The 12,102-nt window shown below is 42.6% G+C and overlaps 1 protein-coding gene across 11 annotated transcripts in view; it reads left to right on the forward strand.

Moving 5' to 3' along the window:
- Nucleotides 1-12,102, forward strand: part of KIF1B (kinesin family member 1B) — a 138,735-nt gene that overhangs the window by 90,681 nt on the left and 35,952 nt on the right. For 6 of the 11 annotated variants that reach the window (XM_080656795.1, XM_080656799.1, XM_080656801.1 and 3 more), the window contains 5 exons: nucleotides 4,881-4,974; nucleotides 5,929-6,077; nucleotides 7,617-7,795; nucleotides 8,683-8,820; nucleotides 10,022-10,270. In XM_080656795.1, the coding sequence (XP_080512921.1) occupies nucleotides 4,881-4,974; nucleotides 5,929-6,077; nucleotides 7,617-7,795; nucleotides 8,683-8,820; nucleotides 10,022-10,270 (809 nt within the window). The remainder of the gene's footprint in view (nucleotides 1-4,880; nucleotides 4,975-5,928; nucleotides 6,078-7,616; nucleotides 7,796-8,682; nucleotides 8,821-10,021; nucleotides 10,271-12,102) is intronic. The other 5 variants (XM_080656803.1, XM_080656804.1, XM_080656796.1 and 2 more) reach the window with 1 other exon arrangement.

A 12,102-nucleotide genomic window follows, 5' to 3' on the forward strand; every position in this document is an offset into this window, starting at 1 on the left:
GAACTATTCACTGGAAGATCAATATGTGACAGTGTATCTGAGCTAGCTGTGTGCCAGATCCCTGACCTTGTGAAATTCACAGAATTGTGGAGGAGACAGCCATTAGACAGCCACACCAAGAGTTCTACAGTACAGCTGTGTCAAATGACGGGGTAAAATACAGGGTGCTCTGAAAGTTTACAACCAGGCGCTTCAGGGAATGCAAGGTGGCCTTTCCTTGCTCTCAGCTGATGACCTTTTGTTTATTTCACTGAGAAAAAGAGGTAATCAGAAGGAAACTTCCTTTTCTTCCCACTTCTGGTCCCCCATGCATCCATCCCCATACTTAGCCTTGCTCCTATCTTAGCCCTGCCCTCGTACCTACCTACCATCTGTTACCTTCTCCAGGACTTCCTGTACCTTTACCTTCTCCTTTGCAACATCAGTTTCTCCCCTTCCGAATCATTCCTGTCACATACAAGCATGGTTTCATTTCACCAGTTTCCTATGAGCTGTCACTCCGTTTCTGTTTCTTCCCATAGGAATTCTCCTAGGGAGGCTTCGTACTTAATTTCCACTTGTCCACCTCCCATTGTTTCCCTTTGTGTCCTCTCCCCATTCTTGCTTGAACTCACTGTAGTCAGACTCTTGGTCCCACCTTACCACTCTCAGCAGGGTCCAAAGATACAGTGACCACTCCGGGGGTGTTTTGTCAGTCCTCACCACTTCCTGGGACACTGTTCACTCGGCTTCTCATTTTCCTCCGGCCCCGCTGGCTGCTCCTTCACGCTTTCTGTGGCCTTACATTGGCTATTTCTGTATCTGCCCGTTCTCTTCATTTCTGGGGCTTTTCCTTCCATGTTCTCACCGGTGAGGGTGAGGATAGTAACTCATGTGTATTGAGCCAGTGAACCTTTTATGTGCATTAGGTCATTGAATCCTCAGAGTGTCCTCTCTGTCAAGTAGATATTGGCATCCCATCTTACCTACTGTCCCACAGTCACATACTACTGAGTGGGGACTCAGGTACAGTCTCAGGCAGGCAGTCTGCAGACCACTGTCTTGCTTCCCTCTGCTGGCTCCTAAATGTTCTCTCCAGCCTAGACCTCTGCCCTGGCCTGTAGACACGGGCACAGCTCTGACCTGACATCCAGACAGCTAACTGGCATCTCACATTTAAACTGTCCAAGCCGGAGCAACTAGCTCAGGCCAAAAATGTGCAAGAGTCATCCTCAGTTTCTCCTTTCTTATCACACCCACGATCACATCATCAGGCGGTCGCATTGCCTCTGCCTATAGAACATATCCCAGCTCGATTCTCTTTTTACAACTTTGCTGCTGAGACCCTGGACCAGGCCACCGCCATCTTCCTCAACATCCCTGAGAGCCTCACGACTGCTCCTGGCTTCCAAGCCCCCGGGCTGTTCTCCATGGAGAGTGGTGTTTTTAAAACACATGAGACCACAGCCCTGAGCCACCCGAAGGCTTTCCTTAGAATAAAATCCACAGTCCTTACCACAGTCACCCATGCCCCAGTCCCTGTCTGACCACCTCTCAGCTGCATCTCCGACCCTCCCGCTCTCCCACTCCACACACACCAGGCTGCTTTCCATCTCAGGACCATCGTCCTTCCTGTCCGTTCTACTCTCATTGGAATTACAACCACCCCTCAAGATCTCAGCATGCCGGCTTAGGTCTCTGATGAAATGTTATCTCTACACAGAGACCTTCCCTGACCACCTAATCTGAAAGTCTTCTCCCATTCCTCTCTTCTCCGTATTAACCCCTCACACCTACCTTGCTTCATAGTCCTTTGCTGTGCTGAAATAATAGCATACTGTGTCTGTTTACGGTCTCTCCCTCGCCACTGTATTCCTAGCATCTGACACATAGAAGGGATGAAAAGGTATTTGCTTGCTAACTGGATGGATAGATGGTGGTTAAAAGAGTGTCCCATTTCCACTGTTTGCTAACTCTGGTCTTTGGTACTTACCAGTAATTTCTTTAAGTCTTTTTCTTCTTTAACATGAGGATAACAATAGTACCATCTTCATAGTACTTCATAGTATTAGTGTCTTTCATACCACTGAACTGTATACTTAAAAATGGTTAAGATGCTCCTGGCAGGTGTGGCTAAGTGGTTAGAGCAGTGGTCGGCAAACTGCGGCTCGCGAGTTGCCGCAGTTTGCCGCTCTGTTGACTAATGAGTTTGCCGACCACTGGGATAGGGGCTTAATCACAAGGAACAACAACAGCCTGTAATTATTGGAATTGAGAGTCTAGAGCAGGGGTGGGCAAACTTTTTTTTTTTTAATATATTTTACTGATTTTTTACAGAGAGGGAGAGGGACAGAGAGTTAGAAACATCGATGAGAGAGAAACATCGATCAGCTGCCTCTTGCACACCCCCTACTGGGGATGTGCCCGCAACCAAGGTACATGCCCTTGACCGGAATCGAACCCGGGACCCTTCAGTCCGCAGGCCGACGCTCTATCCACTGAGACAAACCGGTCAGGGCGTGGGCAAACTTTTTGACTCGAGGGCCACAATGGGTTCTTAAACTGGACTGGAGAGCCGGAACAAAAGCATGGATGGAGTGTTTGTGTGAACTAATATAAATTCAAAGTAAAGGAGTGGAGGGGAGAGCAAGAGAACCGGATAGAACAGCCGGATCTGGCCCGCGGGCCGTAGTTTGCCCACGGCTGGTCTAGAGCCATGGTCAGCAAACTGCAGCTCGCGAGCCACATGTGGCTCGTTAGCCCCTTGAGTATGGCTCTTCCACGAAATACTACTGCCTGGGCGAGTCTATTTTGAAGAAGTGGCTTTAGAAGAAGTTTAAGTTTAAAAAATTTGGCTCTCCAAAGAAATTTCAATCGTTGTACTGTTGTTATTTGGCTCTGTTGACTAATGAGTTTGCCGACCACTGGTCTAGAGCATCGGCCCAAGCACCAGAGGGTCTCAAGTTTGATTCCCGGTCAAGGGGATGTACCTGGGTTGCAGGTTTGCTCCCTGTACCTGTCAGGGAGGCAACCAATTAATGTGTCTCTCTCACATCGATATTTCTCTACCCCTCCCTCCCTCCTTTCTACTCTAAAATCAGTGGAGAAAATATTCTCAGGTGAGGATTAATAAAAAAAAAATGGTTAAGATGGTAAATTTTATGTATTTTATTTACGACAATAAGATAATGGGGGGAAATAAAAAATTAAAAATCCTCAGTCCTGTGTGGTAGGCAGGTCAAATATTAAAATCTTCATTTTAAAGATGACGAAAGTTAGGTTTGGCGAGGATTTAACTTTCCCAGAATTATCAGACTAGTACGCAGGTGCCAGGCGCAGAACGTAAGCTTTTACCTGCTAGTTTAATGTTTTTTAAGTGTGTTTCGATATCTGACAAAGCTGTGTGGCTGGCTTTTGGTCACTGCCAGCTCCATTAGAGAGAGAACGCTTCCTTTGTGAGACTGAAGGATAAATGACTAGAGCCTTGAGAATATTTGCACCCTCCCCAGCATTGCCATTTGGGAGTCCTTTTGTGATGGAGTTTGCTAGCCAGGCTTTCAGTGGTCTGTTATAGCGCGGGGAGTATTTGTTATGTGACTTGGAGAGCTCTGTTTGAAACAGGACATGGTCAGGCCTAAACCCTCGGTCCCATGACAGCTTCTACTGAGGTCCCTCCCAAGGAAGCAGGAAATGCTGAGCTCATGCTATGGTTTGGTATTTTACTATGCCGAGGTCTCTTTTCTTAACCTTACTTGTTTTATTTTTTAAATGCCAGCGTTTTTCCACTAATACTACAAGGAACGTTTTTAGACATTTCCTCCCAATCTCTCGCCACCATGTAATTTTGATACCTCAGATATATGGCATATCTGTTTACATAGGGCATGTCTATTTGTGTATATAAGAAGAGTACATTTTTTTATCCCTCAAGAACAATTTTTTGCTTACTTCGGGGTGATACTCTTATTGAGAATGCATGGAGTAGACGGAGAAACGAAGGACAAACCTGATTTGTATTATAACAATACATTTTATATTATAATAGTATATTTAAAAATAAAGCATCTTTATTGACTAACTAAATGCAATCAATAGATTATTTGAATCCTAATAGCACTGTGATCTTTAGGTTCCCTGAAGGCTAAACTCATCCTCCAGCTGCAAAGTTAGTAATATTTCATCCACAGGGAAGGGAGTTCAGAGTCTAATTTTTTCTCATCTAAACAGCTAGATAATTGGGATTGTTGCTGATACTGGTGAATTTAATCTTTTTCAGTATTGTTTTTCTCTGGAATTGCTTGATATGTAAAGGTACTACTTAAAATATATTTTAACATTTAAGGGGCACATGCATTTTTCCCCTCAAAACCCCTCCTTTCTCTATCACAACCCCAAATAAAGAACTCTTGAGCCCTGGCTGGGTGGCTCGGTTGGTTGTAGCATCTTCCCATACACCGAAAGGTGTAGGTCAGTTCCCCAGTCGGGGTGAGTATGAGAGGCAGCCAGTCAATGTTTTTCTCTTACATCGATGTTTCTTTCTCCCTCACTCTCTTAAAATCAATAAAAACATATCCTCGGTGAGGATTTTTTTAAAAAGAAAGAACTCGTGAGTCTGAGGAAAGGGAAACTGCAGTTAAATTTTTCTTTTTGTAGCATTTACCCATTACGAACTATGTTGTGTGCTTTGTGGGTTTTTCCTTCTCAGTATTTATCTGTATGTCTGTCTTTTTTTATCATTGTTTTCTGCCTCTATCTTCTCTCTCTCTCTCTCTCTCTCTCTCTCTCTCTCTCTCTCTCTCTCTCTCGTTTCTTTTGCTCTCTCTACTTTTCCCAGTGTTCCTTCCCTTTTCCTTCCCACTTGTCTCCTCTCTCCTACATGTTGTCTCCTTTCTCTCCTTCAGGACTATGAGAGTAAATTGCAGGCCTTGCAGAAGCAGGTTGAGACTCGATCCCTGGCCGCAGAAACCACTGAAGAAGAAGAAGAGGAAGAAGAAGGTGAAATCTAGAGACTGACACTTTCCTGTGTATATGTTTTGGATCTATATTATCAAATTAGTCCTTTACCTGTGATCAAAGCTGGATTGGACCATAGTTGACCCTACCATTTATTGACATTTCACTGTGCCAATTTGAAGATGATTTTTTAAAGATGCTCAATGCTGAGAATCGAAGCTGTAGTCTATGAGATGAGAGTGGAACTGTGATCCTCAGAACACAAGATTTCTGAGTAGTCTTCATATAAACATTAGGGGTAGTGTACTTCTATCCAGTATTACTGTACATGTGAAGTTCATATATATTGCAGATAAATACAGAGCTTAATCTTTGTTAATATGTTCTGTTCTATTTCCTGGTTTATGATTTATGTCAGGGATTTTCCATTGAGGACTTAGGAACATATCAATGTACACTAAATGTACCTCTCTTCATTCTTCCAGAATTTATTAGCCTTACATTACATTTATCACATTTCACTTCTCTACTCAGCCTCTCAGTAATTTCAGGTTCCAAATGAACTTTGAAGCAACTCTTAATTTATGTGCTAAATTCTTTATTTTTAAATATCTAGGTAAAATATAAGACCGTTTCCCCTTGTACCAGAAAGGACAATAGATGTATATGACATTGTACAATATCCTAGGTTTTTTTTTTTATATATTATAATCCACACATTAGGATATATCTTTTTAAAAAAAGAAAGAAAACTATATTTCTTTGATGTATTGTTTTAAAATAAACAGTAGGATTTTTAGAAGTTTTCTGAAATGTATATACTGCTGTCATAATATCAACAGAATCTAGTAAGCTTTACCAAAAGTAAGAAAACAAAAGCAGGTGGCTGGAGAAAAGCTGGAAAATACCGTCCTTGATAAAAGTGACGAGCAGAAGAGGATCTAGTTTCTACATGGCTGTGAGGGCACCATAAATACCCTGCATTTGCTTTTTCAGTTCCTTGGACACAGCATGAATTTGAGCTGGCCCAGTGGGCCTTCCGGAAGTGGAAGTCTCACCAGTTTACTTCTTTAAGGGACTTACTCTGGGGCAATGCTGTTTACCTGAAGGAGGCCAATGCCATCAGTGTGGAGCTGAAGAAGAAGGTACGGAGGGAGGGAGGCAGCCAACACTGAGCCTGTGGAGTTCATGGCGCTCATCTTGAAATAGCCTTTCTCTGGGTGAACTCAGTTGCTTTTGGCTTTGAAACAGATTTATATATGACTTTATTTAATATATGTGCCCGGAACATAATAGGTACTAATTATTTTATTACATGAAATTTTAAAAACAACACGTTCTCTAGCTTACGGTATTTTATAAATAAGGAGACTGTATTCCTGACAAGAGCTAGAGAAGCATGTTAGTAGAAATATGCTTCTCCTGGGTTTCTGAAATTTTCAGTTTTCTTTTAGTTTTTACCATTAAGTCTGCACCTAATTCCCATGAGCCCCCTCCTGTTCTAGGGCCTCAGAGGCAGTTTGTGGAATGGACAAGCGTGTGTGCTCTGCACCCAGACAGCTGGTTCCAGTCCCAGCTCTTCTGGTTGTGTGGACACTAACAGCCCTGTTCTCCATTCCCTCAGCTACAAAATGCGCTTGGCAACAATGCCTGCCACCCAGGGATTCTGTGAGGACGGGAAAGTGTATGACCCACTCTCTACCAATGTCCTGACTGCTAAGGTTCCCGGGGGGCGCGAGGGAGCAATATTGTGTAGTGGGTAAGAGCACAGACTGCCTGGCTCTGGGCAAATTCATATCGTCTCCTGAGGCTGAGGAAATAAGGAGTCTTCATTCATAATCTCAGTCACCCATCTCATTTTGTAATTATGTACTAATTACTCCTTCCTTCCAGTAGACTAAAGGAAGGCAGGGGCTATGACTTTCTTTTCTTACTGCTGCACGTTAGCATTTAATTGAATATTTATTGGTGAAAATAAGATGGGAGTGAGGATAAATGACATGATGCATGCAAAGCACTAACCATGTAGTAAACACTTTTAAGAGTCGTAGTTGTAAATCTCTGAATTTAAAATTGAAAACTGTGACCTGTTCCTCTCGACATACCCATTAGTGAGAGACTGGATAGAGATGCATTCTTGGGTCGTTTGTATAAGTTCTACAAAAGTCCTTATTCAGTCAACCAAATTACATATTGCGAATTTAGTTTGTGCAAAAACACTGCCAGGAGAGAAAAGAAAATCTTAAAATAGCTTAATTTGACATTAGGATTATTGTCTATGATGAGTTTATAAGTGGCCAGTTTTGGGGTTTTTTGTTTGTTTGTTTTTCAGTTAATCACAAGCTGTTTGTCTAGTACATACTATGTTGTTTTTTATTTATGTGTGTTTTTTAAATTGATTTCAGAGAGAGGAAAGGAGAGAGAGAGAGAAATATCAGTGATGAGAGAGAAACATCTATCAGCTGCCTCCCGCACACCCCCTCCTAGGAATCGAGCCTGAAACCGGGGCATGCGCCCTGAGCAGGAATCTAACCGTGGCCTACTGGCTCATGGGTCAATGCTTAACACTGAGCCTCGCTGGCCAGCGATATGTGTGTGACTGCTTTGCCATTGGGCATGGTTATATCACCTCATCGCTGACGCTTGCCTGCTAAAAACAAAGGCTGTTGTTCGTTTCCATTTAGGTGCAGTTTCAGTTTGTGCTGCTGACTGACACACTGTACTCCCCTTTACCTCCGGAATTACTTCCCACCGATACGGAAAAAACTCATGAAGACAGGCCTTTCCCTCGTACAGTGGTGGCAGTAGAAGTCCAGGATCTGAAGAATGGAGCAACACATTATTGGTCGTTGGAGAAACTCAAGTATGAAAACGTTATTCAGAAAGCTGGTTGTTTGATTTAGGAAATAGTAACGGGCTCAGGTGGGCTCCTTCAGACTCTGCTCTCTGAGATGTTGCTATTGCTTCCTTTTTTGTGCCTCGAAATGCTGTCACTGGCCAGTGATGTTACTCTCCATCCGTTTTCTTCTAAGTGAATGAATCCCACTCGGCAAACACCTTTGTCATTTGTAGATGGGATTTAAATGTATACTCCATAGGCCCTCTTATATTTTATGGTACCTGTTTATGTCTTGGATCTAGTAAGTATTCATCTTCTCTGTCCTGGAACTCAGGATGACCAGTAATAAACAGGAAAGTTATAATATAGCTTCCTCTGCATTGAGTATGATGAGGTATTTTTCACCATTTCAGTGTATTTGAGATGTCATACAGCATTGGAAAACATTTCTCCTATGACTCGGTAGAGTTTAGGTGGCCATTCTTGATTTTTTAAAAAAATATTTTTATTGATTTCAGAGAGGAAAGGAGAGGGAGAGAGAGATAGAAACATCAATGATGAGAGAGAATCATTGATCGGCTGCCTCCTGCACGTCCCCCACTGGGGATCAAGCCCGCAACCCAGGCATGTGCCCTTGACCGGAATCGAACCCGGGACCCCTCAGTCCGCAGGCCAACGCTCTATCCACTGAGCCAAACCAGCCAGGGCCTTTCTTGATTTTTGATGGCTTATCTCTAGACTCAGACACTTTGGTTACTGTTTTGGTTTCTGTACTTTTGACCTTTCATTTTGTTTAATATTAAATAGTGGGAGGGTTTTAAAAAATTTTTGCATGGAACGTATTTCCAAAGTGAAACGATTTAATGCCATCTTGTGATATTAACCCGGTGTACTTTATGTTTCCTGCACAGGCAGAGGCTGGACTTGATGCGGGAGATGTATGACAGGGCAGGGGAGATGGCCTCCAGTGCCCAAGACGAAAGCGAAACCACCATGACGGGCAGTGATCCATTTTATGATCGGTTCCATTGGTTCAAACTTGTAGGAAGGTATGTGATGATTTTACTTGATGTCTTCCTTTTACGTAATGAGTAGTTTTATTTTAATTGTATAAAACTTCAGCACGTTTTACAGAAAGTGAAAAGCAAAAGAGTATAAAACAGCCCCATTTAGAATTGATCCACTCACACACAGCCACTCCGTGTATTCGTCATTTGGTATATTTCCCTTCAGGTTTTTCCCCTCAACATGTATATTTGTTTAAGTCCCAGACTTTCAAATCAAGTAATTGACAGTCTTCCCAGACTCTCAACTCATTCACAAAATGACTTATAGTTGAATAAGATAGATTTAAAAGAAAAAGACAACCTGTATCTGTATCCCACAGTTTAATATTGTAATGTGACTGACAAATTAACATACTGCACCCTCTCCATGACCTGAAATGTCCTCACTTTTTAAAAAAAAGCAGTTCATCTCACTGTAGTCTTTGCCAAGGGTGAAGTGGTTGCACATCTTAGTAGTCCCCTTGAGCCTCTTTATCATATACATACTTTCAACATTTAAAGAAAAATAAATAGTGCCCTGTGAGTCCATATTGAGTCAAGTTCTTCGAGGTTTAGAATTTAAAAAGCTGAGAACTATAAGTTTTGAACTTAATGATTTCAGAATTTAAATTGTTTTCGATTGCAAAACCTTTCAGACAGTTTTAAGGACCTGGATGAAAAGGAAGAGCTGCAGTCATCGTATTTTGAAAAAGATGAAGTCTTTTCCACTCCACTCTGATGGTGGACTGTTTTTAAAGAGACGAATTGGCCAAACATTTACCCATGCAAGGCCCATCCTTGCTTTGCTATATACAGTTCATCCATTTTGTTTTCTGCTCCCAGATGACATGGGAATTGGAATAAAAATTTAGACCTTATTATTTCGCCTAATATTGAGTGGCTCTTTTGAGGCCTGGCTGCTGAACTTTGGTGCAACCAGAGAATAAAAACGTTCCAGAGCACCTTATTTACCTGGGATATTCTACTCACGTGTTTCCTTTGCTTTCTTATTCTAAGGATCAGTCCTTGTTCCCCTTCACCTGAACCAGATGATTTATGCTTATTTTATCCTTTTGCTTTTCCACTTGCTTTTATTGTGTGGATTCCTCAGTGGGTTCTGTGCTGTTGGCACCTGTAGCTTCCTGTTTAACCAACTATTCCTCTCTCCTTGGCTGTGTCAATCCGCGTCTTACCTGGTGTCTAGCTCCCCCATTTTCCATGGCTGTGTGAATGAGCGCCTTACCGACCGCACACCCTCCCCCACTTTTTCCACGGCTGATTCCGACATCACTGAACTGGCTGACGAGCAGCAAGATGAGATGGAGGATTTTGATGATGAGGCATTCGTGGATGACACCGGCTCTGACGCAGGGACGGAGGAGGGATCAGATCTCTTCAGTGACGGGCATGACCCGTTTTACGACCGATCCCCATGGTTCATTTTAGTGGGAAGGTTGGTGAGGTTACTGTGAGATAGGCAAAAAGGGACCAGCTCTTGCTCTAAAGAGGCTCCTTGTGCAATCTTGGATGACCTTGCTTTAGCCAGTTCAGTTCATGACATGCTGATCTGGCTAGTGTTTGTAAGGTACTGGGTCTACTTGGTGCAGCAGGCCACATAAGGCCCAAGAAATCATTTGGTCTGGCCCTGCCAAGGCATTAGGGGTGAGTGAATTAAATGTTTGACCAAATATAGCAGGCTAATTTTTAAGTGGGTAATTTTGTATGGCCCACAAATGATGGTATAAATATCCGAATGGCCGTTGGCAGGAGAAAGAGTCCCCATCCCTGATCTACCTGGAGGCCCCCTTGTCTTCAGTTGCCCAGTAATATTGTGAAGGAGGAAACCCCAGAGGAGAAAGTGATTAAAGCGAAGAGTCAGGTTCCAGGGTTGAAGAATGGTATTGTGATCTAGTAATGTTTCCTTTTTGTAGGAATGCGAGTAAGGAAGCGTAGGTGACAACTTGAGAAAGAGAGCAGAGAAAGCCCCAAGTTAGGCTAAATGATTTGTGGCATCAGCAGGAATCAAGAGGACAAAAATGAAACAGGAGTAGTATTAGGTTTTACTTTTTGCTTTGTCTATGAGTCCAAAAAAGAATCAAGAACACGAAGTTTCCTTTTCATCTAAAACAGACGCCTTTCTTTGGCCAGTTTCACTGAGCCTATCTATAGATCTTTGGCTTCTGCCAAACTTTTACCTATAGGCTTTGTAATGATGCATCTCATAAAATTATCTATTGGCACCATCAACAATGGATATTTGTTCACCAGAACACGAAACTGCTTTGTGTTAAGTTTAGTTCACCAAACTGAGGCATTGTCTCCGGCTCCATCTGTCAGTGCTGCAGGGCCCCCTGCCCTTGTTCCTAATACTGGTGTCTTTGTCTCTGTCCAGCCTTCATGCTGCAGTAATTTTAATCACAAATTCAACAGAGCAGCACACACTGGATTAGCCAAAAAGCATGTCCAGGTTTTAAGGTATAAATTTAACTTCAATGGTTGATTAGAACCACGTATTGTTAAACCCTTTCAGAATAAGGGAATTATGTCAGTGTTAAATGGATAAGCACCAGTTACCTACAAATTAAAGTGTAGTGAGTCTCCTGACCCAATAGAAACATAAGGTTCTAACATTTAGTTTATAGTGTGCTGTTGGTTAGTTGGTAAGAGCTAAATAAATAACATAGAAGATAATCCCTGTTATGGAAAGAGGGAAAATGAAAGCTTTCTGATAGAAATGAAAGTCTGAATTATGACTGTTGGTAGTCTCAGGGGTTAACAGTAGTGAGGATATATTTACTCAGTTTACCCAGGAATAAAGGGATTTTGTAGCCATGAATCTTGTTTTCTACTGGTGTATTGCCAGGAATAGATGCTAAGAATTTCAGAGAAGCCCTTTTGTATTCCAATTGAGAAAGGTCATTCTGTGTACAAAATAATGGGACCATGATGCTTTCTGTACTTTATGGCTAAGGGTGTCCTTCAGCACATTTCCATCCTGCACTAAGAGGGTCAGAAGTTTGGACAGAACCAAGTTTCTGTCCATAAGCAGCTCGGTCCTGGTGCCAGTTGCTCAGCTTCTAACTCCGCTCACTTAAGTTCTGCACCGCTGCACAGTGAGGAATGGGAAGAACACGGACCTGATTGTCAGGAGGAGCCTGGGTCCTGACTTGGGCCAGGCTACTTAGACTGAGGCCTGTTGGATTCTCAAAGAGCCCGAGTTAGGGCTCTTTCCGATTCTGCCATCCACACTGGCAAAATGCTGGTTAAGAGGGCTACCCAAAAGCA

This window comes from Plecotus auritus, assembly GCF_963455305.1.
Source record: "Plecotus auritus genome assembly, chromosome: 2".
Taxonomy (NCBI): Eukaryota; Metazoa; Chordata; class Mammalia; order Chiroptera; family Vespertilionidae; genus Plecotus; species Plecotus auritus.